We start from the raw sequence: 26,429 nt of genomic DNA, 5'->3' as shown, positions 1-26,429 counted from the left end.
TTTTGCCACAACACAGCAGCTCTCCCAATTCTATAAAGAGCTTATCACTACCCGTTGCATGCCATGGCTACCTCAACTCCACCTCCAGAGGACTCCTCCTACAGCATGTACGAAGCCGGCGACGTCGAAGCGATAGGCGCCCACTGCGGCTACGAGTACTGTCACCAGCTCGACTTCCTCCCATTCAAATGTCAATCCTGCGGCGGCAAGTACTGCCTCGACCACCGCACCGAAGACGGTCACCACTGCGCGAATAAAGGAGCATGGGCACGTCGGCGGCGAGAAAATCAATCACTAAGCTCTACAGGAGCACTACCGAGCACTGAGAAGCCATCACTACTGACAACCCAACAATGCAGTAGTCCCATCTGCAAGACCTTCGTAAACACTAGCCAGAACCTAGGCGTCCACTGCAGCACCTGCAACAGAACATACTGTCTCAAACACCGCTTTCCAGAAGAACACGATTGCAAGAACTTAGTCCCTCTCGGAGCCAGACCAGCAGACATCGCCTTTCAACAGAACAAAGATAAACTAAAACTAGGCTTTGGGCGATTAAAGAGCTGGGGTCGTCAAAAACAAGACGAGGTCGTCAAGCAAGTTAGCCCCAAGCCAAAGCCGACGAGTAAAGCGGCACAGATTGCGAATCTCAATAAACTCAAGCAGAGCGCGACGGGCGACGCGAAAGTCCCGACTGATAAGAGGCTATACCTGCATTGCTCGGCGACTGATAAAGTCACCAAGGATGGGAAGCCGAAGGAGGCTGCGATGTGGTTTAATAATGAGTGGAAGGTTGGGCGAATACTGGATCTGGTTGCTACCAAGTTAGGTGTTGAGAATTTGAATAATTCGGCGCAGGGGTCTGATAGGATATTGAGGGTTTACCACGTTGAGAGTGGTGAGGTGCTCGAGTTTAGTGAGAAGGTTAGCCAAAGGATGTTGAATGGGAATTCTATTGTGCTTGTTCGCGGGTTGGATGTCTAGGAAGACACAAGGAACTGACGGTGTTGAGGATAATTGAAATCGTCCAAATTTAGCGATGGCGCTGTGGTTAGGGGCTGTACAGGCTCTGCGACATATCAGCCATGTTCGCTTTCAGGTGCGGGATCTCTGTTGGGAATACAATTCAACACACATTATGCAGATCGATAATGTATACCTTTTTTTTTCGTTGCGCCATGACAAGAGTCCAATCGCTATTCGTAAGTCGTGATATATCATTACATACGTACATCTACTGCAGTACCATTATATATTATCCTTCCCACCCTCCACCAGAATATTTGTTCGAGAACCTCATACCACTGAACCACACTTCCATCGCCATACGCCCCTTCCATTCTCTGTTGGACGTGAAGTATATCCTGGTGTGGATGATGGAACATCCACTACCACTGATTGCGCGATGGTTAGTGCACGTTGTGCCCTTCGCGTATACTGCGAGATGTCTATTTGTAGCCAGTGGTGGTATTTCACTCTCAATCCACGGTCCTGTGATCGTTTACGCTTTTGTGCACCACCATAGTTGTAATGTAACCTTTTGTTATATACCATTGCTCGTGACTTGTGATCGCGAAGTGGTTGACGCCCTGGTCGAAAGGTGTTGCATCGCAGCATCTCTCAATTTGTTGCTGCCTAAGTAGTAAGAAGTCCGAGATAGCATTCTTGGCGGGGGCCAAACGCAAGCTATTCTGACTGATCACTTGAGCTACGTCGGCGACGTCAACAACTTGGCGAATTGTGAGTTTGGAGCTTGTGCGAGGCGACAAGCCTTCGGTCACTTCTGGCTTTGGTCAGGGGAAGATGGCATCAAAGCCAAGAACAGACTCGTTGCTTTCAGTCCCACAGCAACACAGGCTTGATAGTCTTACCACTTCGCATGTCGAGTATAGCTTGTTCAACGTCCTTTGCTGGGTAGGTCCTGGTGAGTTTATCATAGGGAAACTTCCCTTCGTTGTAGGCCGTAATCAACCTTGGTACGAGCTCTCGGGGGTATGCGTCTCCTTGTTGAGTACCAATGTAGGTGCAGCCAGCTTGGACTAGTTCGAAAAGGTTCAGGGTGACTTCTGCTTTTGTATCTCCAGTACCTATTGTAACGACCTTTCCTTTTCGGGCTGTCGCATGCACCAGACTCTGTATGACATCGTTCTCCCCTGTCGTGTCGATTGAGGCGTCAATGCCTGCACCACCTGTGATGTGCATTAATACTTGCATTAGGTCTTTGTGTGCTTTGTTGTTCACTCCATGAGTAGCGCCCATGGATCTCGCGACTTCTAGCCTGGAAGGTAAGATGTCGACAGCAATGATCTTTTTCGGTGGCTTCGGTAACATCTTCAATGCCATGATGGCACCAAGACCGACAGATCCTGTACCGGCGACCACGACAGTCATCCTGCTTATTGGCTGTACCACGTTCAGCATTGCGCCCGCTCCGACCATGAAGCCACAAGCTAGAGGTGCTAGCTTCTCGAAGGGCACATCTTTGGGTACTTTTACTAGCCCAGTTTGCTTCACATAGATATCTTGTGCGAAGCTGCTCTGTCCAAAGAAGTGGCTGCACACTCTCCTGCCGCTTTTGGGAAGACGGAAAGACTTAGACCCATCTGCTCTACCCATACCACAGTTGTGCTGAAACCATTCGTCGCAATAGGCAGGTAGCTTTCGTTCACAGTATTCGCACTCGCCACAGCTTGCTGTCACTATCACAACATGGTCGCCAGGTTGTACTGCCGTAACTTTGTCACCGACTGCTTGCACGATCCCTGCACCTTCGTGGCCCATAACACATGGGAACATGTCCGGTAATTTGTCTTGCGTGGCAAACATCATGTCGTCGGGACATATTCCTGTAGCTTTGATGCGTACATGTGCCTCGTCTGGGCGCAGACTGTCATCGAGTTCCAGGTCTTGGTACTTGAATGGTGCACCTGGGCTTTCCACCACTATACCGTGGGTCTTCATCGTAGTCTCAACAATAGTGTTGACAGTGAGGGTTCAATTTATTGAGACCTCTATGTGCTGACCAAAGTGTGGCGAAGGGTGTTTCCCAACCTAGCGTCACTTCTTCTGGAATGTCGCTCGAAGGCAAATTCAATAGTCTTGTATAGATTTACAGACAGCTCAAAGCGGTATTTCGACTGATACAGTTCTCTTAGGTAGCTTCTCAACGATGCATACTCAAACAAGGAGATAAGACTCGGCGCGAGTTAGCGAGTTCTAATCAAAACACATGTCCAGCCATGAGGCCCTTTACCGCTGTTAGCACTTGCTGTAAGCTCTTTACGAATGACGTATACAGCTTGTTCGCCGCCACGCGATGTAATTACCACGCGTCATCGATACACGGACGCTAGTGTACGTATCGACGCGTCTTACCGAACCTTATTGTTTTTGCAGACTGGCGAAGTGTACCAAATTTATTCTGATCGTGTTCGGAGCTGTGCATTTATGTTGTTGGCTGATCGAGTTTACTTCGTTAAGAAAGTGATTGTTTGAGATGAAGGACAGAGTCGGCTCGTCCGCAACAATACCTTATGTCTGAATACGAGACTGAGGTACTTGCTACTGTAACGAGCTTCGATTTCCACGTTTGCAGTGATGGCCAAGGTCCTGTAAAATTGGGGTCACGACTGCCCTCTTCAACAAGCTGATATATATACACATTTCCCAGTCCGCTGGGAGACGTTGGGAAAGACATTACTAGTATTACACTCCATGAACACGCCGATCTATTGTTGCTTGCACTTATTGCAGTACCAGTATTTGGACTTCGGTGCTTCTTGCAAACCCACGCAATCGAAGTGGAACCATCCTAGGTCGCACTTGCCATCGCAAGCGACCATATTGCCAGTGCTTGGCCCATTGCAGAAGCAGTAACGATCTTGATCTGTACCTTCTTCCTCTTCCTCGCTCTCAGATTGCTCGTGCTTCAACTCAGTCGCGGTCCCTGTTCGCACACGCTTTCTCGGGATTGCCTCTTCCTCAGCCTGTTCTCCGGCTTCACTATTGGTATCGTCTTCGGTCGTTTGAGACGTCTTGCGCTTTCGTCCGTGTGGTGCTAGGGATGCAGCATGTGCGGGTGGCATACCTTCATCCGGATCAAAAGTGTTGGCACTCGGATCATGTAAGGCGTTTACTATCCTCGCCACACCCATATCGTCCCCTTCCTCAGTCTCCATGAGCTCCTCATCCACCCATCCTTCGGTGAAACTACCTCCAAAGTCGATGATCCATAGGTTATCATGCTTGTCAACAAGAAAGTTGTCAGCTTTAGCATCTCCCCAGATTATTTTGTGCTCGTGCAGCAAGTTCTTCATACGTTCTGACTCCTTAGCCCATAAATCGCGTTTGCGTTGTGGTACATCGTCGTCCAACAGTTTGGTTAATGGTATAGGATCCTCGACCACGGTCTGGAGAAAGCCCATCATTTCTGTTTTGCTGTCTTCAAATCCTACGAGACCCTTCACTAACGGAACCCTCAACTTCTCATGCAAACCCAGCTTTTCGATTTTCCTCATTATTTGTATCTCACGCTTGAAGGGTTGTGGTTGTGTTGGATCAATCATCTTCAAGAAAAAGGTCTCTTCGCCGACTTTCACGAGACTGGGGTGATACGGTGGTGGCATATCATCTTCTTCCAAGACGGTCAGCTGTTCGGCCCGGTACCACAGTATGTTGTCAGTCCTGATGTATTTGGGCGCGTGCATTCTCGGGACGATATCGCTCATTCGCTGTTCAAGCTCGATTGTCGCTTCTAACTCTCTAGCAACAAGTTGTCCATTCTCAAACTCGAGATCAAAGAACAACGTCGCGGTTCTATACCAATCTTGCACAGACTGCTCTCTTACTACGCCAGATGCAGGAGCTTTCTCAGCGAAGATAGCTCCGAACGGCTTTAGCATCCAATCACTTAACGTCTTCTCTGGATCTTCTGGTGCTTGCTTTACAGGGTAGGCAATCTTGTCGTGACCTTCACTCATGTCGATGCCACTGTCGTTGTCGCCATCTGTGTCCCTCGTTCCGGAATCCTGCTTCTTGCCTCCATTTCTCAGATTCTCCTTCGAACACGGTCTTGAGAAGTCTTCGTCCGCCTCCTTTACCTTTGACAGAAGCTCCCTGTACTCGCGGCCCAGCTTGGCAGCAGGACCTGAGCCTGCCTTGAACTTCTCAGCATTAACATCAATGTGAACTCGGACACTGTTGATAAAAACCGTCAACTCGCAGTTCTCCTTCTTGTCATAGGAGAAATTAAGGACATGGCACTTAGGCTGTCTGTGACCGGCAGCTGCGCTCATACTGGAAGATTGGACAGATTGTGAGAACAAGCAGGAGGTAGGTATGGTCCAACACGAATATATGCAAGCACTATACACGTCTGCCCTTGCACTGCTGCGAAGCACAGCGCCATGTTGACCTCACCAAACCCGCCATCCATGTCATAGTGCCAGATAGTAGATCGAAACTCAACACCTTTCCAGCGAGGTCGTTCCTGCATATTCAGGTACTAGTCACCAAGATCGATAACGATTGGCAAATATTTCGAGCCAACTATGCTAGCGCATACGAACGCCCAGATCGACCACGATCGCATATTTCAAGAGGCTGGGCAAGAACGGAAATTGATATCTGGCGTGGCATGACGCCTTGACTGTTCACTATGAGTAGATGCTGTGGGACATTCTTCATCTGATGATTACCAGACTTCAAGCATGAATTCTCGAAGCGCATAGCAAATGCGCACGCTGATGAAGCACTATATCGTGGGACGAGATGGATAATCCGAAACCAAAACCCAGCCGTGTCCTCTCCCAAGTGCTTCCAGCATTAACGTCAACACTTCTCGGAAGATCACTAGTACCAGATAAGGTTTATGCTTAAACTGCGCCAAAGATTCAGATTCCCGACCCGTGTCGAGATTAGCCAGCACTAGCGCTATATGTCTCAATGGCATTCTGTAAGCCATGGTTGCAGTGCTCTACTGTTGACCGAACGTTCCAACGACGTAGGTATCCTGGACGACAACAGTATTCACGTCTTCACTTCATGTCACGATTTAAGAGAGTTGACCCTTTCGAACGATTGCCAAACATGGCGAGCTCTGTTCCTTGCATGCCATAGTATGCACTATACTACCTGTGTTCTAGCTTACAGCCATCAATCGGCTCACGATAAGGACAATAATACGCGTATCGTACTGATGGCTGCCTATCAATGAGCTGAGGTTCCCTGAGACTTCTACTTCAGATAATTACAGCGACTCGCAGCGACAGTCACCGCACGGTCGCGAGATAAGATGCTTCCAGCTCAGACATTAATAAGAGCTTTGCTCTACCTTCTGCTCAGTGGCATTGCAAAGTCATCCTTGAATGCAGGCTCGGATCGCGATTCAGATACGAGGGCGGCCGGTTTTAGGCTCCGGCATGTCTTCAATTACAGGCTAGGCCAGCATGCAGCTTACTCGACCCCCCTTGACATCAAGGACAGCATTGAGATGGTCGATTCGCATCCATCAAGTCAACCATTTGCAACTCTGAAGGTGAGAGCTCATGATGGAAACAATGTCGAGCACGAGAACGATCTACAAGTAGGCAAACTGCAGCAGGTTAATCTACGTATTGACAAAGCCTCAAATCTTGTTCCGAACACATCTGATAAAGAGACCGTGGTAAATCTGGCAAAGATGACGAGCGACGCGTACCTGTTCGACCCCAGAGAACCCAGCTGGCTGAACACAAGTCTTGGCTACAACTTCACATCCCGTTTTGGCTGGGAAGGAGATGGTATCAGAGGCCATGTATTCACTACTGAGGATTATGGCAATGTCATCGTGGCTTTCAAGGGTACCACTATTGATCCACGTGACAAAATTTCGGGACAAGACCAGATAAATGACAACAAATTGTTCAGCTGCTGTTGCGGAGCAGTAAGTGCTTGTGAAGTCCCAACGCATGCCTGATCAGTGATATCATCCTCACATATTTGCGAAGCTGACAATTAATAGCAAAATCCATATCACTATGCGCCGGTATGCAATTGTTCAACAGGCCAATTTCAGTGCGACTCGAACTGTTTGGCGACCTCGCTGCTTCAAAATGATTCATACTACGATGCTGCAATGTTCGTGGTTGGTCAGATCCAGGGACTATACCCTAAAGCAACCTTCTGGCTGGTTGGGCACTCACTTGGTGGTGCTTTAGCCTCTTTGGTTGGCCTGACACTCGACATACCTTCCGTCAGTTATGAGGCCCCAGGCGAACGCCTCGCTGCTCAGCGAATGGGACTGCTACCTTGGGACGTAACTGACAGAGTCCGGCGACCAACAATGTATCACATTGGAAATACGGCCGACCCGATTTTCGAAGGTTCCTGCACTGGATTATTCTCACTATGCGCATTCTGGGGACTTAGCTTGGAAAGTCGTTGCCATAGTGGCAAGAAATGCACGTACGACACGGTCAAGGACAAAGGTTGGCGAGTCAGTGTGACAAATCATCGCATCAACTATGTCATCGAGAATGTTCTTGAGGTATATGACGGAGTTCCTGAGTGTGTGGAAGACTTCGAGTGTCAGGACTGTCCTGACTGGCATTTCACCTGAGCACTTCCATTGTTTAGAGGTGCTGCAGCTACTGCGTTTCGAAGATTTGCTGATGTCATGCGACCAACTTGGTGTTGGAGATACCGTGAAGGCTTGCGATGAGCTAGGCCTGGCTGTTTGACAGGAGGATCGTCTGTCGATCTGGACTGTCGATTTGGACGTGCTGACATATTCAGCCAGTCGTTCTCAATACTCTGGACAAAGCCACGCCTTGTCACTCATGGCTATTCCTGTCTGACGCAACGCTCAAAGAGAAAATACGGGCTTGTTCAGAAACTGAATATGTTGTGTTTGTCCTAAGACATCTGACATTTCCGGCTTACTGCTTCCAAGATTGATGGAATCTTTGCTTTCAAGCCAGCAGCAGTGTATTGTTTGCTCAAACACTAACACCCAAACCAAGCCACCACATAGTCTGTTTGCTGGTGATTCAGCGACAAACATCCCGCACAAAGCGTTGCTTAGGCCTTGTGCTTGTTCTCGCTGCTCGCATCCAGGAAGAGTCGACAATTCTCAATCTTGCTAGAGCTAGAGAGAAAGCACTGTTTATGATACAGGCAGAAGCCGTGGCAGAAAATGTAAGTACCTATTCCTACATTTGCTTCATCTCCTGGAAAGATTGCCAACTTACTTCCTGAATAGGAGGATCGACCGTGGACCTTTGACTCTTCTGGCGACACCATGATAGAGAACAACGCTGATCCAGCTATACCGCCGCCGGCGGCGCCAGGCACAAATGCAGATCGGTCAGTTCATTCAGCTGAAACGCATGAATCGCAGCATGCGGCGAACGCAGACAACGACGTCGAATCCGATCCTCCCGATTACCTGGATAATCTACCTGGTAACCCCAGTGGGGTACTGGCCGTAACCGTGCTGGATGAGGAAAGAGATCCCACCATTGACGCAGGCTACCCATTGGTCCTTTCATCCAGACACACAGTTCATGATCTACGACTTCGGATCCAGGGTGTACACCCAAGTCATCCTCCTCCAGACCGCCAACGACTCACCTACAGCGGTCGATTGCTCCCATCTTTCCCAGCAATCCCACTGTGGGGCGCTTTGTCTCTTCAGGATCGCGCAGCCGATGTTCGACCTCTAGTGCGATTACAGATACTTCCCGACGAGGTTGCCGCGCAGCCACCGCGACAACCCGATCTTAACGACTGGGGCCCAGCCACCTAGGACGATCCTAGACACACCGTTGGCGATGACCCCGGCTGGGGTGATGTCGCTGAAGACCCAGTTCCAGCTCCCGCCCCACTACAGTTGCCGACAAAATCTGCTATACTGCTCGTTGGATCATTTCAACAGCAACAACCACAACGAGCGGAGCAAGTCGTTCAGAGTCATGTTCAGGTTGGTCCTGATGATCGAGCGACCGTGATCATAGCCTTGCTGACCATGACGGTGTTGTACGTGTTTTCGCGAAGCTTGGATCCTTCTGGGTAGACACAAATGGAGAGGCAGAGTCAAGCACAGTCTACGATAATAGGTTGAGAAACAACTGGGAAGATAATAAGGGAATGAGTGCTGTCGGAGCTGATAGTGGGCCGTTTGATGCAGGTAGAAGGGACTGAGGCAGCGGAGACCATGAATGAGAACAAGACGAGAAAGAGTTGTGAGGTAGATGCAATAGAGAGAAATTGATCTGCTGTTTATCCATGTGCTCTCTATGCTCTTTTTCGCGCTTACGACCCGTTCTGCCTGCTTTGGTACATCACGCTCAATGGACAGGACTGGTGGTAAGCTGGTGCCCACCGATCGTTTTCACTCTATCAGCTCAGTGGTAAAGTCCCGTCGAGCTCTAAAGCTGAAGCCCGGAAGGAGCCGACGCACAAAACAGTAATACGGTAGATCAAAGAACAGCAAGAGCGCAAAATTATAGTGGTCTCGAAGTTAGGTGAACAATCTGAAAAGGCGTGAAGAGATGGATATCCCCAAGCAGGCATGAAGAAGGAACTGGTAAAGGTCAAATTTGGCGAATGAGTCTCATAGAGTGTGGTGCTACCCACTGTTTAAATGGTAATTATGTGAGACCTGGAGGCCATCCTAGGAACAGTTCACGAATGCTGGAAGTCTCCAACAAGCAGAATACCATTTATGCTTGCGCACGAAATTGTCTTCTAAGACTCCAAGTATAACGCCATGCTTCACCATATCGTTTCCAATGTTCGAATTATGAATGAGCTGTTTTCATCCTGCTATGTTAAGTTTCGACAAAAAAGCCACCGTAACGCCATCAAATCTGCTGTATCGCGGGTATATCGTTCGTAAATGGGCTCTTAATAGCATTGACCGTAATCTACATCGTAGTGCTCATTGCTGGCTGTCTCATACTCGAAGTCCGATGTCTTCTATTGGTCATGACTGGGCTTGGATCGACATTATTTCGGGCGTCAGAGGGTGCATATCTTCGACCGTTCACGCCACTGACTGTAGAGAGGCGTGTGGGGACTCCCTGCTTTCGTGCTTCGAAGTGATTCGAAGTCATTGAGACAGGTTGCCCGGGGCCAGTTTGCAGAGGTAGTGGAGGTGGTGTCGGCTGTATGTAATGTATATTTGGTACGTTAGAGCCAGGCGCCTGTGGAGGAGGAAAATATGGTTGTGGTTCGGGATATCTGTAAGAGCTTGGTGGCGGAATTGGTTGTTGGTGCGCCGTTTCGGACGGTCTTTGGGCAGGACCACTGTTGCTGGGAACTTTGACAAAGCGAACATTGCTTGATGCTCGGTCTTGAGGAGGATCAAACTGGCGATTTGGAGGTGGTTGTTCTACTGCTTCAGTCCTATACTTACGAATAGAATTACCTCGTCGTGGTGATCTTTTCTGATCCTGGAGCGTCGGTACACGTCCATCACTGGAGTGACGTCGCTTACTGTTGGATAGGAAGAAACTTGGCATGAGCGAAGTGCCCCAACGTGTTCGTCTTTGCGAGTTCTCTTCTTCTGCAGGGCGAGGAGGTCGTGCATGATAAGAGTCTTCTGAGCTCACGTCGCTTGCTGTATCGACTCGAGACCCAGAGGAAGCATCTCGACGGGAGCGTCGGTTGCGTCCGGAGGAGCGATCAACAGAAACACTGCTGCTACTATGTCGATGAGATGACACACTATGGGACGACCTATGGTTGGAGGCTGGAGTATAGACTTTGTCTGGACCAGGTGGGGGTTGATAGCGATGTCCATCACTAACAGGACGATTAGCAGAACGACTGCGGGTCTTTCTTGCAGCCTCTTTCTCGCTGTAGAGGGTGCCTCCGGGAGAAGCGATGTCCGGAACACTGCTGCGCCGACGTGCAGCTTCTCTTGCAGCTTCAAGTCGTGCTAGCTCTTCGTCGGATCGAGACTCACCCCTCCGAACATTGGAAGGACGTCTCACTGGCGGTGCTTTCGGAAAATAGCCTCCAGAACTGTTGATACCGTCTATATTTGGTGATTGGTAAGGCGAGAACTTCAGACGTCGCTGGTAGTGATCAGCGTTGATTTGGGAAGTGACAAATCGATGCCATTTCTCCATGTCGGCATCTGGTCGGGCAGGAAAACATTCTCGAGGGACAGTTTTAGGGAAAGCAATGCCTGCTCTGCGAGGCACATCGTACAGTTCGACCGCCTTTTGAACAATTGCTGCATGCTCGTCTGGACATAATAAAAGCTGTAACGTCTGCCACCGTACGTAGCCATCTTCAGTCAAACAAGGGATAGAAGGAGCCTCAAAAGCATTTCGTGTAGGCTGCAGACTGTGATAGCAGCCCAAGGTTCGGTACAGAAAGGACAAGCCGTGTTCGCCAGTATTTTTGAACAGTTCGTCAAAGTCGGCACCGCAGGCGCGATAGAAGTTGGCTAGGCGGTTCGGAGAAAGATCGAAATCGCGGGCAGGCTCAAGCTTACGCTGCAGGGCACGTTGTTAGTCAAATGTTCATATGGGTTTGTTGCAGAACTTCGACTCACAATGACGGAGGCTAATCCGCGACACAGCTCGTCGAACTGGGGTGAGGCAGCTTTGTTGTGGCCTATGAAGTACTCCCAGTTTATACTGCAATCGCTTCCATTCTGGTTTGGTACTCGGCTCATTGTCGCTATTAGCTCGTGCCTAAGCGGATTGTTCAATCAACCACGATGGCTATTCTCATCACGAATGCAAGGCGCAAGTCTGGGTAGCAAACAAACGCAAATAAGCCGTCATTCGTGCAACGTTGTCGTGAAACAGCACCGTCTATTCGAGGGTGATACGAAGCGAACGAGCGATCTTCTGGAGGTCGTAGGACAAGAGAAGGTGGGTGCGACGAAGGTCAGCTTCGTCGTCAGTGGCAAGATCCAGCGCATACAGTGGTGACGAGGTGATTGATGGCGGATATACAAATGCACCCAAACACGAGGTCAAGGTGAAGAGATGTGGAAGTATATCCAGTCGTCGCTGTACCTGTGACCAGTGACTCTTGCGTCAGTTGCTCAAGCTCACCGCCAACTCGTGCTTTCCTTGGTGGCTTGCCGCATCCTTGCCCACCTTGAGCTCCACTTCAGACCGATCACCCCGAAAAGCGCAGTCAGATCTGGATGCTTGCGCAGCCACAGTGACTCGATTTGGCAGTCAGATGATCGAGATAGTAATGTCAAATAGGCTGTCTGTCAGATAAACTGCTGTTCCGATGATGCCTGGATCAGTTTGTACAGAACACGTTTCGGCAAATGGTTTTGAAGCCTTGACCCGACGACCTCCCGGATCCATGTCCCAGCAGGCCACCTGCATCGATCATATTTCCGGTGCAGAAGATACAGGTCACTTGAGAAGCAGATACAGTGCCGTTGTACGAGATAGGCATGTACATGACGCTCAGCCTGATCAGGCTTTGACAATGTGTCACCAACAGAGGAAGGACTGGACACTTGAGGCCAATAATATCCATGAAATGGCTAGATACACCTGATAACAGTCCATTCATCAAGACACAACCTTCAGTCCTTCTCGATATCAGTATGATTCTCTAAAAGAGGAAATATCCACTCCCGAGTGGCAATGTCTCCGCTGGCTCAGCAGTACAGTGCATGCCGTCAGCCTCGACCCGATAACTTTCAGGGTCAACTTTCATCTTAGGCATCACGTCGTTGAACTTCATGTCCTTTTTGCCCACTTTTCTGCAGTCTTTTACTGCCTCGATGCGCTTCTTAAGTCCATACGACTCAATTGCACCGTTGTCGATCGAAGCTTTCGACACAAATGTAATGCAAGTCGTTTGTGGTGCAAGTGCTCCAAATTGTGGTCGAACGATTATCGGCTCGATGGTTGGGATGGACGCATTGGGATCACCCTGAAAGAATGTCAGAATCGAAAATGAAGACAAGAAATCAGGTGTACTTACCATAAAAGCAGAGCTGATCATACCTCCCTTGATGACCAGGCTAGGCTTTGTACCAAACATGGCCGGCTTCCATAGACACAAATCAGCGAATTTACCAACCTCAACACTGCCGATGATATGTCCCCAACCCTGAGTCAGGGCTGGATTGACAGTATACTTGGAGATATACCGCTTAACACGGAAATTGTCTGCGCCACTGTCTTTGTCTTCGGGTAGTGGCCCTCTCTGCATTTTATTCTTATGTGCTGTGTTCCATGTGCGAAGAATGACTTCGCCGCAGCGACCCATCGCTTGACTATCTGAAGACATCATGCTGATTGCCCCCAGATCGTGAAGCACGTCTTCCGCAGCAATCGTTTCCGCTCGAATGCGAGACTCGGCAAAAGCCACGTCTTCAGGAATATTCTTGGACAGGTGATGGCAGACCATCAACATATCCAGATGCTCGTCCAACGTGTTTCGGGTGTATGGCCTAGTAGGATTTGTACTGGAAGGAAGCACATTGGGTTGCTCCACGACTGAAATGATGTCGGGGGCATGACCACCTCCTGCTCCCTCAGTATGATACGTGTGAATAGTTCGACCCTTAAACGCGGCTAGTGTTGTTTCAACAAAGCCAGACTCGTTCAATGTGTCCGTGTGAATCAGTGTTTGGATATCGTATTCATCACAGACTCCTAAGCAGGTGTCGATAGCGGCTGGTGTAGATCCCCAATCTTCGTGAAGTTTCAATCCACAAGCTCCAGCCTCGGCCTGTTCGCGCAAGGATATTGGAGAACTATCATTGCCTTTGCCAGTAATACCGTAATTGATTGGTAGTACATCAACGGCTTGTAACATTTGCTTAAGATGCTGCTTACCAGGGGTGCAAGTAGTAGCATTGGTTCCTGTGCTTGGTCCTGTACCCCCACCAAGAAAAGAGGTGATACCGGCGGCAAGAGATTCTTGGGCTTGCTGTGGGCAGATGAAGTGGATGTGAGTATCAATACCGCCTGCTGTGAGGATATCATGTTCACCAGCAATAACATCGGTGCTTGCACCAACAATCATGTTAGGATCTACTCCGTCCATAACATCTGGATTGCCGGCCTTTCCAATGCCTCGAATGAATCCGTTCTTGATGCCAACGTCAGCTTTGTAGATTCCTGACCAGTCGACTATCAAGGCGTTCGTGATAACTGTGTCCAATACATCCTCGTCTTTGCGACCTGATGCCTGTCCCATTCCCTCTCGCAGTGTTTTACCACCACCAAATTTGCACTCATCTCCATATACTGTCATATCCTTCTCGACCTTGATCCATAAATCTGTAGCTCCCAGTCTCACCAGGTCGCCAGTCGTGGGGCCAAACATTCCCGCATAGTCTGCTCTAGTCATTTCGTACCCAGAGATATGCGTTGTATCAGTAGATGGATCAGGTGTATGTGCAAAGCCAGCCTTCTGAATCTTTTCAAGAATGGAGTCGATGTTTGAGGTGTCGACCTTTCCAGTTGCAAGGTAATTGCCACCATGAATAACCTTGTTTCCTCCTATCTCGACTAATGTGACGGTCTTGCTGTCACCGGGCTCAAATCTGACAGAAGTTCCAGCAGGTATGTCTAGCCTACACCCATAGGCCTTGCCACGGTCGAAATCGAGCTGAGGATTCGTTTCGACAAAGTGGTAATGACTCCCAACCTGTATCGGTCGGTCACCCTTACTCGTCACCTTCAGTTTGACTCGTTTGCGACCTTCGGTAAGCACAATCGGTTTGCTTTGTTTCGCTACGACGACGGCGCCAGGCATCTTGTCACTCTCGTACACACTGGCATCTTCAAGGGGAAAGAGATCGTTGGATGGTATGGGTAGAAAAGACCCATATAGCGCTCGCTCGAGGTTGCCGTCGTCACTACTGACCGGATGGTGCACAGTAACTAGGTAAGTACCACTTGGAAAGGTGCCCTCCACCTGAAGTTCGGTCAGAGTCGATGTGACTGATGGCAACACATGTCTCCTCCCAAGCATGGTCTTGCCAAGCGACATAAGATCTGCAACGGAGTGATTGCCATCACGAATGAGCTCTTGCAAGACACTCGCAACCAGTCCCTTACAGGAATGTCAGTGGTTCCTCCTCAGCAGCATCGATAGTAACTTCATACGGTAGCTTCGGAATGATTGAGCTTCACACCACGTGCGAGTCTCCTCTGAGCCAAGAAGCCCACCTGGGCCGTGACTAGTTTATCGAGCTACCAGCGTGTCAGTCAAGAGCTGTATGTGGTTACACTGCAGAACACGTACTTCTCTTGGGACGAGTTGCATACTTGCTGGCAGCTCAATTCACGATGGCAAGAAGTACCTGCCTCGATAAAGGCCTTCTTTGTAGAGATCAATCTCAATTATGAAGTTCTGGAACGACATGGCCAGCCAATAGTATAGCTCTAGACAAGGTAAATAGCTTCTCGTAAAACGACTCTTATCGTTGCATATCAGCAAAGGATGCGGGCACGGTGCGGGGTGTAAAATGCTCGTGATTATAGGCAGGAGCAATCTGCACGCGTTGACAAAAGCACCAGAGCTCACTGAGGCGGTAGTACCATCAGTATATATTGATGGCAGATGCGAACCAGTGAGTCGAAGCAACGCAACTATCAGAATTTGTTCCTTTCATCAGTGTAAATGCAATCCCATCATACACAACACCTGTACCAGCTTCATAGTGGCTGTGCCCCGTAGCTGTACCACTCTATGCCTCACATTAACGTGCATGTTGACAGTTCGCAGCGACGCAGAGACCGTAGCGCTTAGTTTTATATGACATGTTGATCAGCAGTGATCCCCAGTCTCCTTATATACTTGGGTTTTGATCTCCGACAATGACATCGAGACTACCATTGACATCGTTCAAAGCTTCCTATCCTTTGCGTGTCTTCTTCCGCTTTTCGCTGGCGGGCTTAGCAGCAGGAGGAGGAGGTGTAGCCTCCTTCTTAGCCTTTCGCTCCTTACCTTTTGTCTTGGGGGTCTCCTTGGGGGTCTCCTCAACCTTCTTGTCAGACTTTCTTCGTTTCGACTTCGGTGGAGTTGGCTCCTTCTCCGGCTCAGGTGAATCCTCTTCCTCTGATTCCTCAGCAGCAACGGCAACTTCTTCGACTGGAGCAGCAGCCTCCTCTACTTCTGACTCTTCAGGGCCGTCAATTCCAGGCACATGCTCTGGGGCTTTACCCGCCTCGACGAGGTGGAGAGCCTCTTCTTCAGAAGGGACTGGTTGACCAGCCTTGTATGCAGCCATTCTTACCCGGTATGCGGCAAGATTCTTCTGGTACTTGTCGTCCCAGATCTAGTACTGTGTTAGAGTAGTCACGTTACGCTTAGCCAGTCAACTTACACTCTTCTCAGCAGCAGACATGTCACCCCATCGTCGTGTGCCTTCGTCAGCAACCTCCTTCGGTCTTGCTTGGTCACCAAGCTCTCGATGTATTTGAGCCCTAGCGTTTTGCATATATAGGAAGTAGGGAGTCAAGGCACGCTTGGGTGCGTTTGGATCATGTGGAGCTCGCTTCCTCTTCTTCTTGCCCTCTTCGGCGACATCTTGAGGAGCCGTCAGTCCTGGAATGGTACCACCCCCCAAGAGGTTCGACTCGGTAAGAACCTCAGTAAGATTCGAGTCGAGTGACCCGACTTTGCCAGGGGCAAGCACAGTGTTTGCATGGTTGATGTATGCTTTAGAGAGTTCTTTAACACTAGACTGTAGAGTAGCGAGAGCAACAATGACCTATGATGGATGGTTAGTCACTTTACCCTCATAGTAAATGTCACGAAGTTATTGCACGGGGTTGTGGTGTGGAACGCAGCCCTGGAAAGTGATGGAGCTCGACAACGGCAACCACGATGCAGGTGCATCAGCCACTGGTATCGTGGTTGAGACAAAGCTTTGTCGACAGACATAATGCGGGGTGCATATGGTGGACTGATGGCAGGATGTCACCTCGAAAGATGGTAGTCTGACCCATAGTGACCAGTCGGTATATCGTTGTGGATAGGTGCTGTGCAGAATAGATGACAAGCAATAATGCTGGCATGGGGGCGCCGATGACTTACAGAGTCGCGAGTTCGCTGGAAGTCTGCAATGTTGACGTTCACTGTGCCAGCCTCAGGCTCAGCTTTGGTTTTGGCCATTGTAGCCGGCTACAAACGTGATTGAACGGAAATATGGGTGGTGGTCGGGGCGTGTTGGGCAGTGAACGTAGGTGTGGAAAGAAATTTAGGCAGAGGACATCGAGGGGCGATGGGGATACGTGATTTAAGCTAGGCAGCGCGACAGACCACCACATCCAGATCAACCTGTCAAAATTTCATCGGGCAGTCACCACTTATTTTCACTACCGAGACCTGCCGCCGAGTTTAGCACTACCAGTCCCCACTGTGCTGCCTCTTCGCGTCCTGTTATTGGCTTTCACCTGCTGCACCTCGCCTCAAAGTCGCCCAGTCTTTAGCTATTGTTTTGAGCTAGAGCCCCCGGTGCTGCTGCTCTCTCTCAACATGCATTGTATGAGCGCGTTCTCAATCGTACTGCTGCCCATGCTGCGTCTGGCTCTGAAACGTGCCTCTTCTCAAACACGTCACGAGCGTGGGAGCTCTAAACTGATTTTTGCTTGACAACTGTGGCATGTCGACGAGAATCTTTGCCTGCGTCTACAACTTTGGTTGCTCTGGTGTCCTCCGTAGTAGCATTTTGGCTGGTCAGTTGTGTAGATCTGAAGTGATCAAGTGACACAATGTTAGAAGCTGCTTTGCTTTCATCACGCAGCATGGAAGGTAACAACGACCCAACAGAGTTTTCCTCACGAAAAGCTGCAGTATGCTGCACACAGCTGAGGATAAGACCAGTCCTGGGCATTAATCGATGGCTAACGTCAGCATTTCCTCAAGCTGAAAGTTGAGATTTATTATGGGAACACAGCGGCTATCGGTCGGCCTTCCAAGTTTGTGCCCAGAATCTGGGTGGACTGATCAACGATCGTTCAGCGGCAGCTGGAGCTTCAAGCTCCAACTTCTCATCGACAAAGGAAAAGGAACAACCAACCACATCGCCTATTTCGCCGCTGTGAGATCGGTGCCTGCCAGCATCTTTCGCCGTGATTAATTACATCTATGACCTCGAATTGGGCAGAGCTGAAACTTTGTAACGTTGAAATTCTTGTGTAACGATGAAATACCGTATTTTGACTTCCTCCACAAGCCCCACTCGCCGCCCATCGAGCGCTCAACAGCCTTGGACTGGACTTCACAACGTTGCCACGGTGTAAGGTCTTAGAGTCATGATGGCGCTTGTCTTTACAGACCGAGACTGACATGCGTATTCATCCTTTATCCAATACTGGATACCAGTGTCTCTGGCAGTTTTTATCAGCCCGACGTGCTGTAGGTCTGGTTGTAAACTATCTAACTACATGTATGCTCCAACAACCCAGTCCTTCCAGTGCTCCCAGATTGTTTCTAATCAACGCCTATGACTCTACCTTACAAATGTCAATAGGCACCTTTCCACAACTGCTTGGGCGTCTGGACTATCCGAAAGACCTGCCCAAATACTCCTCGTACACCTCATAATGAAGCCAATTTCTGAAGCATAATCAAAAGCTTCAGACTCCTTTCATAGATTCCAGGATGTCTACAGCACACTGGCTAGAGTACGTCTAGCACCACCAGTATAGCAGGTCTTTCATTGTGCTGTCAACTATTTCTCTTTGCTACACACCTTTTCTGTTGAATTTCTTCAGGAAATCCACTATCTGCCTCTTTCCGTCGCTCTTCATCATCACATTAGTATGCAAAGCACCTGTAACAACCTTGTGCTCCGCAGAAATGCTAGCAGATCTATTACACACTTCAAGGAGACCAGCGGCGTCTCCTTCAGGTACCAATTCATCTTCTCCAGCTTCAAGCAGAAGAACACGAAGCCGATCTTCTGGTTCCTTCCCATCGCCAGCGTCCTGAAGCTCACGAGCTAAATCGTGGCCAATGCTCATGAATGCTGCTTCAGAGTCCCACGTGGACATGAGAAACGGACCTAGATATCTGTATGGGAGAAACCTTTGTGGATAGAGGGCGATCAGCATTGCCCGAAGAGAGGAAAATGGGGTTTCAAGTAAGAGGCCTGAAATTCTGGTCTTCCTTTGGTCCCCACGAAGCCATGTAGCTAAAGACGTCGTGGCTACGCCAGCGCCAATCGATTGACCCCAAAGAACAAACTCAACATTTGGCAGGTGGCCATAGGTCTCTGTAACCCATTCTAATGTTGCTTGAGCGTCAAGCTCAATACCTTTCTGATTGGGTCTTCCGCTTGATCGCCAGAAACCTCTGTAAGAAAGAGCCACGATGCGGTAATGAGTATCAGCCGCAGATGTCTGTAGTGACTTCACAATGCCCGACAGATATGGCAGTCGTGGTGGCAAGGATGAAGCGTTGCCCTGAAAGTATACAACGACAACGTGTTTCGTGTCTATAGGAGAAACTCCATTAGGCACATACCCCTCAAGTAGTTTGAGCTTGGTACCATCAAGCGACCTTATCGAGTGCTCGGTCCACTTGACGGGCTTAGATTCGTTCAGGTAATCTTCAAGCTTTTCTGATCTCGAGAACGGTGGCATAGAAGGCATGTAAATGATCTTGTTTTGAAATAGGATCATCATCAGGCATTTGTAAGTCCAGAGTGTGATCAGGAGACCGCCGAAGACAACTGGAGGGAGAAGGACAGTTGGAATGCTGGAGAGCCCAAAATATCGTGCTTGTATGCATCGTCGTGCCGTTCCTCCATGGTGCCAAAGTGATCGAGATGCTGGGCGCTTTGCAGATAGACTCGATATTTGATCAGATTTTGGGTGATAAGACAAAGTGTGTAGCTTTAGCTTCCGGAATGTTCGACTACATTGCATCTATGCACAGAATCTCGCATAAAGGGTCAAACTCTTGTGATTAGGCGTCGATTGATAACTTGAAGTTCACTGCTAATAGTAATGCCTGATGTTCGCACTCTGATATGTTGACTCGGAATACTCGAGTAACACTTGAAGTGGTGGAGGGAATGCTCGAAAGAGGAAGGTGCTGCCTGGGAGCGAATGCCAAGCAAGCCTATACGATGTCACTCTTCATCACCTCGATTTATTCCACCATGTTATTCAGTATCCCAAGCTACGTCTCACACGATACTTGCGACATGACAGAAGAGACCTTGAGCGCTGATCCTGCCTGTTCACCCTTCTTGGTAAGATAGTTGGACGGACATGCGTTAAGTACAGACATGTGAAGGTAAGAACAACGAACCCATAAAGCAGTCCTAGATGTATCGAGCTGCTTCGCAACATGTGTTTGGACAACAATACATACGATTCAAAATTACGAACCGTAAGGCTCAACTGGACCTGGTTTCAAGGCCTGTCTTTTTGCAACCAATACAAGCACATTCGAAGCACAACACGTATCGTAGTTGCGAAGCTTCGGGTCCACGAACCTCTGTATCGCGACTGAATTATCCGACCTTGCGAAATGCTGAGAATCACCTCTGTTACTCCTTAGATATCGAGAATGAAGCGAGCCTAAAGGTAGAGTATTCATCACGTCCTCACTCCTGCATCACAACGCTCATCAGATAGCGATATGACTGTATGTATAAACCGTGCTCCTTCCTTCTCGAATGCGTTCCATCATCGTTTACGCATACACTTCAAGCAATCTTCCAAGTCCCTTGAAATTGGCACAGCTTCAACGGAATTTGTCATTCTTGGGAGCTGAGATATCTACTGCTATCTTCGCGATCGAAATCTTACTTCCAAATCCAATCTTCACCAGTCACTGCTCGTAGCGATCATGTCTGGCAATAATTCCCACGCACACAATGCATGGAGGCACGGTTTCGTACCTGGTGTTGGCAAAGTACCTGGAGGACCCTCTTGGCAGAGAAGAGCAGTTCGTGTACAAACAGGTTCAAGCGCTGAGAATGAAGACATAGGCATGACTTCGTCACTAATTTCACAAGGAATAGATAATGATTTCGTGAATATCAAAGCCGAACCCATGGACGACGACCATGCGACTGTGCCAGGCGTCGAGCGCGAGCCGAGTTCTATTGCTGACAAAGAGAGAGAGATAGGCCTCGATGAATCCACCGAGGACGCTCAGCTCTCGGAGCTCTCAGAAAACTATTTCACTGACTTTCAGCGGATGTTTGCCGACCACAACAGAGGCTCGAGGAGCAACTCGGATACTTCACGACGGCAACGCGCCTATAGCGGCCCTGTGAGAGATCGAGATCGAGCCAGGAATTCCAGCACACGAGATCGTAGTCGCAGCCCTCTCAGTCCGTTACACTCTCCTAGAAGACCGACTCCGATGTTTTTTCCGGAGAGCAGGCGGCGAAGAGAAAGCCGCTCCTCTGAGTCCAGTGTTAGAGATAGTCGGACCCCGACTGGCAACCAGTCACCAAGTGGTACCAATCATCGAGCAACTTTTAGTTCTTCAGAGGCGGTAGGATTCCGATGCACCTGTCCGATAAGCTACAACTGCTCTCACAGAAGTGCAGATAAGCTAGACTGCAGGCCATTGATACTAGAGCCCATGCCGAAATGGGAAGAACGTGACCAGGAAGACTTTCAAAGGTATGCCATTACACGTGCTTGGTTGAAACCTTGTACTTACTAGCTTAGGCATCACACTCTCGGCCTACAGGGTGAGCGCTTTACAACAAACGAGACACTGCAGACGATCCTTGGTATAGTAGATGCTTTTGAAAAAGCTTCTGGGCCGGCCCAATACAGAGCAGAGGCGAGACGAATGGAGAAATGGATTCTGGAAATGGAAGACGTGACGCTTGCAGGAGATGAACAACAAGGTGTGGCCAGTACTCAGATCGTCCCACGGCTAACGCAGTTTCTCTCGCCCCAGAACCAGGCCGTTCGACGTCGAGGAGAGCTGCCAGGCTATATTGAAGAAGAGCTGACGGTACTTCAACGTAAGTGGGGTAGGGGTGATTTCTTGGGAGCTATTAGGCGTGGCATTGTTGCTGTGGACACGTTTGATCGAAATGGTATCAGACGATCAATTCGATATGAACTCGACAGGACGTACGGGTTCCTCGTTGACGCCAAATACTTCGGAGCTGGAGATTTGGTCAATGGCCAAATCTGGATGTCGAGGCTCGAGCTCAGAAGGGATGGAGTGCATGCGCCTCCCATCGCAGGTATCAGTGGCACTATCGCAGGTGGTGCAAGGTCGATCGTCCTCGGCGAATTCGACGAGTCCAAAAACAAAGGTTATGCTGACATCGACATGGGCGAGGTCATTGAGTACATGGGCACTGCCCTTCCCGACAAAGCAGATTCGGGAGAAACTAACACTGAAGATCCGCACATGCACAATCCTGGCTCTTGGAATCCTGTTCGAGACCCAACCGCAGCTACACAAGCCATGATGAGGTCTTTCGATACCCAAATCCCTGTGCGCGTGATTCGATCTTGCAATATGCATAGTATCGTTTCTAATAAACCAAGCAAGGGCTACCGGTACGATGGACTCTACAAGGTCGTTGGCAAGACACCCATGAAGGAAGAGAGGCAAATTTGGAGCTTTCGGCTCCAGAGACTTCATGACCAGGGATATCTTCGAGGGTTTCAAAGAGGTGAACCTCAGCCGGACTCTAGCGGAAGGCGACGAGGTCACTACTACCAGGGTCGATAGTTACGTGCCATCTGCTAGGGTTAGCGGTCCGATGGTATGACAACAGAGCACTATCTCTACAGTATAAGTATAGGAGGGTAAAAGTACAAAAAGACGGAACGATAGGCGGATAGGAAGACAGGACGACAGAAGTTCTCCTAAGTAAGAGAGGGCTTTACGTTCTTATAACTTCTAGAGTCGATCATGCTAAGGAACACGGAGATAAAATGGTCTAACATTCTAGCTAAGGAGAAAAATCACTCAACATCTGATAACTACAAAATACGACGAGAATCTTAGAGCTCTAGCTATTCTGCATCTTACCTACATGGCTGCTTTGGATTGCACAGAGACGAGAGCATAGCTAAAATTAATGATTTACGACAATAGAGCTGTACTGTCCTTATTGTAGATCGAATAACTCGTTCTTAGGAGAAGTAGAAGAGGAAGCGTTCTTCTACTATTCTTACCTTCTTCTATATATAGTGCAGCAGAGCTCTTTCGCTAGTCCGGGTCATAGATGTCCATATTGTATCGCTCAGTAAAGTAGGCAATAGGGGATTTACTACGGGTACCAGGACGGCGAACCACCTTACGACATGTTAACGCCGAGCTGAAATTTATTCATGGTCCGCTTTTTAGCATTTTCCTATGACCGCAATCGCAACAGCAATCGAGATCTTCAGTAGACATCACAAGGGACGGGTATTTTTTTATTCTGAAAACGCTCTATAGAGACGGGCGACTGAATACATTGATGCGTAGGCCTTGCGTCGACTACCGATGCACTATCAACTGGGAACTTAATTTGTTATTAACCATGCGACTTCTCCCACTTCCCAGCACCCCTAGTCACAGACCTCAAATTCCCAAAGGCTAAAACATCGCTAATGTTGTCCTTGCCCAACATCAACATACACAGTCTATCGATGCCACAGCCCCAACCACCCGTCGTTGGCAGTCCCCACTCCAATGCACGAATATAATCTTCATCGATCTTCATAGCTTCTTCGTCCACCTCTTGGCCAAGTCGCGCATATCCCTGCTGATCGATGAGTTTTCTTCGTTGTTCAATAGGGCTGTTCTCTTCTTCATAGCAATTCACGACTTCTTTGTGGTCGATGAAGAGCTCAGCGCGAGCCGAGACTTGTTGGTGAGGTAGCTGAGGGTGTGAAAATGACTTGGCTAGCGGAGACATACATTCTGGCATATTGATAATCCAGGTTGCGGTCCGGCATTGTGGCTCGAGGTAGATAGAGGAGAGCTTGTCAAGGAGGCGAGGCAGGGTTGGTGTGGTAGGTAGTGTTAGACTCCGGGTCTTGAATATTTCCACGATCTGCTCACGAGCAGAGGGATACGAGAGGTCAGGTAGGTCGAGCTCAAGCACTTTGTTCAGAGCTGGAATAAAGTCGATGCTTGGCCAAGGTGAAGGCTCATCTATAGTATGTGCATCTCCAATACTATTGACAAAACTCGGCGAGGTAGAATTACCCAAACTTCGGACAATGGACCTTATCATCTTCGTCGTTTCCCGTTGCAGAGTTTCTAACGACCAGTTGACAGCATAGAACTCACAGGTAGTGAACTCGGGGTTGTGTGTTTTGTCCAAACCTTCATTCCGGAAAGACGGTCCAATCTCAAAGACTTTTTGCATGCCACCAACGATCAGTCTCTTCAACCACAACTCTGGTGCAATGCGCAAAGCAAGCTTGCGATCTGGGAATTCTGTTGCAGAGGTCTCAAAAGACCGTGCGTTGGCACCGCCAGCTGACGCCGCTAGTATAGGAGTTTGCACATTGACGAATTGTAGCCCACGCAGGAAATCAGACATCCCTTCGATTATCCGAGCACGGGCGATCAAGCCTTTGACCACGGCAGGATCGGTAAGCATCTGCACGTGGCGGTCATGAGCGAAGTCTGAGTCAACGCCAAACGATGTTTCAGGAATTTGGTGTAGGCACGGACTCGTAAGACGTGGCAGCTGCACAGCTCGTAATGACAATTCGCCAGCAGTAGTCGTATATGGGGAGCCAGTAACATCTAGAGGAATCAGCAAGGCAACCCGAAGAGAGGCTCGGGTGCTTACGAATAGTGTCACCACGCTGGATTAATTTTCTAAACGCCTTTACTGGGTTTGGTGACTCTGACATACCACCTATATATAGCTTGTTCGCATCTACCACGACCTGAAGTTTGGCACCAGGTTGATCGACGATATCGATGAATAAGAGCTTTGTTCCAGCAGAACGTATGGCTTGAATACGGCCAGACACTATTAGTATCAGAAGCGGGTCAAGTCAACTGGACCTAAAAACTCACCAGTGACAACATTTGGCTCGACGGCCCATGCATGGTCAGTAGTATGTTTAGTCTGCGTGTCCGTTGATCTGCTACTCTTTTCGAAGGACCTAGATGACGATTGCTCCATGTCAAAGGCAATATCGTCTTTGCTGGAAGTGCTGACGAAACCCTCGAGGGTAGACGAATGGTGTATGGATACTGCAGTCCCGTCTCCATTGGGTTCTACACCTTCACCAACTGTATTTGCGTGTAGACCATGCTCGAGGCTAATCCTGCTTCTCTCGTAGAAAGCACTGATGCTCATCGGTTCACGAGAAGGAGCTCGTGGGTAGTAATGAAAGCCTGTTGAGTAAAGATCATGTTGACGCTTCTCTGGCGACACGTTTGACACGTTTCGCTTAGATCCATGATCTCCATGTCCAGTACTCGAGCTGCTGTAACGTAGGATTGTGAATGTGGCGTGTTTATCACATGGCCGGTACCACAATGGTTCAGATACTCGCGTGAGCCTGTTGATCCTGGCTTTCAATCAGCTATGCAATCGTGCTGAATAATTTCCAGTGGACGCGTTCGGACGTGCAAAGATCAGGCAGCTTGAAGCTTTGAGTGGTCGTGATCATAGCTGTAAAGATTTGAAGTCACCACAGCAGTCACTCGCAGCGGTTCTCGATGTCTCATCATATGGGAAATGGAACAGTTGCTTGTACGTGGAACACGAATGGTGCACTTACTGCGCAGAGCGCCTTGAAGGTGACAGACATTGTCGCAGGCATGTTAGCGCTGACAACATCAGCTTGGAAGCTACGATGTCTCCAGGTTTGGCATTCCCAGAACTTGGTGTACAAAGTCGAAACGCTCAGCACATTGCTCTCGTAGACTCGATAATGTTTCGCGATTTGTGATTGCGGGAAGGTGCGCCGCAGCCTCGCCGAACTTTTGGATGACTTCCTATTTGGGCACATACATTCGCGACATTCAGTCAAGCACAAGTTGCAACAATTCACAGCAGCAGGCGCGATACACAGTCGCTTTCCAAGAAGAACGAAGAAGATACAACACCCACAACAACGATATTCAAATCACATCTCTGAGTCCTATATCTCAAGATGTCCTTCCTCTTCGGCGGCGGCCGTCCGCAGCTCAGCTCAGCGCAAAAGATCGAGGCCGCAGAAACAGAGCTCGAGCTCGTGTCGGATATGTTCAATAGGTAAGGGGCATTTACATCAGTACAGAGGTCGTTCGAGGCAATGCTGACAGTCTAATCTCCAGACTATCACAATCCTGTTTGAAGAAATGTATACCAGCCGACTATAGGGAGGGAGACCTTAACAAGGCCGAGAGTGTCTGCATAGATCGATGTGTCGCAAAGTTCTTCGAAGTCAACATGAAAGTCTCAGAAAAGATGCAGAGCGAGGCTGCTGGTCGGCAAGGGAGCGGCGGTGTAGGCGGAGGCATGTTTGGTATGTAAGAGGTCGAATTCACGTTTT

General features: G+C 49.1%; 8 protein-coding genes across 8 annotated transcripts; 3 read left to right on the top strand and 5 right to left on the bottom strand.

Annotated features, from left to right (window-relative positions):
- Positions 1-1,836: 1,836 nt before the first annotated feature.
- Positions 1,837-5,294, bottom strand: LTR64_001131 (uncharacterized protein; the record flags this gene model as incomplete). Its single annotated transcript, XM_064895512.1, has 2 exons — positions 1,837-2,942; positions 3,893-5,294. 2 exons carry the CDS (start codon positions 5,292-5,294, stop codon positions 1,837-1,839), a joined length of 2,508 nt encoding a protein of 835 aa, XP_064758199.1.
- Positions 5,295-6,292: 998 nt separating this feature from the next.
- On the top strand, positions 6,293-8,785 carry LTR64_001130 (uncharacterized protein; the record flags this gene model as incomplete). The annotated part of the gene is made up of 4 exons (XM_064895511.1): positions 6,293-6,922; positions 7,001-7,525; positions 8,095-8,175; positions 8,240-8,785. 4 exons carry the CDS (start codon positions 6,293-6,295, stop codon positions 8,783-8,785), a joined length of 1,782 nt encoding a protein of 593 aa, XP_064758198.1.
- A 1,120-nt stretch (positions 8,786-9,905) lies between these two features.
- On the bottom strand, positions 9,906-11,668 carry LTR64_001129 (uncharacterized protein; the record flags this gene model as incomplete). Its single annotated transcript, XM_064895510.1, has 2 exons — positions 9,906-11,486; positions 11,546-11,668. The coding sequence occupies 2 exons, from the start codon at positions 11,666-11,668 to the stop codon at positions 9,906-9,908; spliced, it is 1,704 nt and encodes a 567-aa protein (XP_064758197.1).
- Positions 11,669-12,579: 911 nt separating this feature from the next.
- Positions 12,580-14,976, bottom strand: URE1 (Urease; the record flags this gene model as incomplete). The annotated part of the gene is made up of 2 exons (XM_064895509.1): positions 12,580-12,903; positions 12,955-14,976. The coding sequence occupies 2 exons, from the start codon at positions 14,974-14,976 to the stop codon at positions 12,580-12,582; spliced, it is 2,346 nt and encodes a 781-aa protein (XP_064758196.1).
- Positions 14,977-15,844: 868 nt separating this feature from the next.
- On the bottom strand, positions 15,845-17,106 carry LTR64_001127 (uncharacterized protein; the record flags this gene model as incomplete). The annotated part of the gene is made up of 3 exons (XM_064895508.1): positions 15,845-16,267; positions 16,316-16,702; positions 17,029-17,106. The coding sequence occupies 3 exons, from the start codon at positions 17,104-17,106 to the stop codon at positions 15,845-15,847; spliced, it is 888 nt and encodes a 295-aa protein (XP_064758195.1).
- Positions 17,107-21,543: 4,437 nt separating this feature from the next.
- Positions 21,544-22,662, top strand: LTR64_001126 (uncharacterized protein; the record flags this gene model as incomplete). Its single annotated transcript, XM_064895507.1, has 2 exons — positions 21,544-21,584; positions 21,633-22,662. The coding sequence occupies 2 exons, from the start codon at positions 21,544-21,546 to the stop codon at positions 22,660-22,662; spliced, it is 1,071 nt and encodes a 356-aa protein (XP_064758194.1).
- A 793-nt stretch (positions 22,663-23,455) lies between these two features.
- On the bottom strand, positions 23,456-25,069 carry MSK1 (mitochondrial lysine-tRNA synthetase; the record flags this gene model as incomplete). The annotated part of the gene is made up of 3 exons (XM_064895506.1): positions 23,456-24,681; positions 24,728-24,913; positions 24,961-25,069. 3 exons carry the CDS (start codon positions 25,067-25,069, stop codon positions 23,456-23,458), a joined length of 1,521 nt encoding a protein of 506 aa, XP_064758193.1.
- A 979-nt stretch (positions 25,070-26,048) lies between these two features.
- TIM10 (protein transporter tim10) lies at positions 26,049-26,410 on the top strand (the record flags this gene model as incomplete). Its single annotated transcript, XM_064895505.1, has 2 exons — positions 26,049-26,149; positions 26,257-26,410. 2 exons carry the CDS (start codon positions 26,049-26,051, stop codon positions 26,408-26,410), a joined length of 255 nt encoding a protein of 84 aa, XP_064758192.1.
- Between the last annotated feature and the right edge of the window lie 19 nt (positions 26,411-26,429).

The sequence above is a fragment of the Lithohypha guttulata genome (genome assembly GCF_036872675.1).
Source record: "Lithohypha guttulata strain CCFEE 5908 chromosome Unknown scaffold_1, whole genome shotgun sequence".
Classification (NCBI taxonomy): Eukaryota; Fungi; Ascomycota; class Eurotiomycetes; order Chaetothyriales; family Trichomeriaceae; genus Lithohypha; species Lithohypha guttulata.
This window is presented reverse-complemented; position numbering and strand designations above follow the sequence as displayed.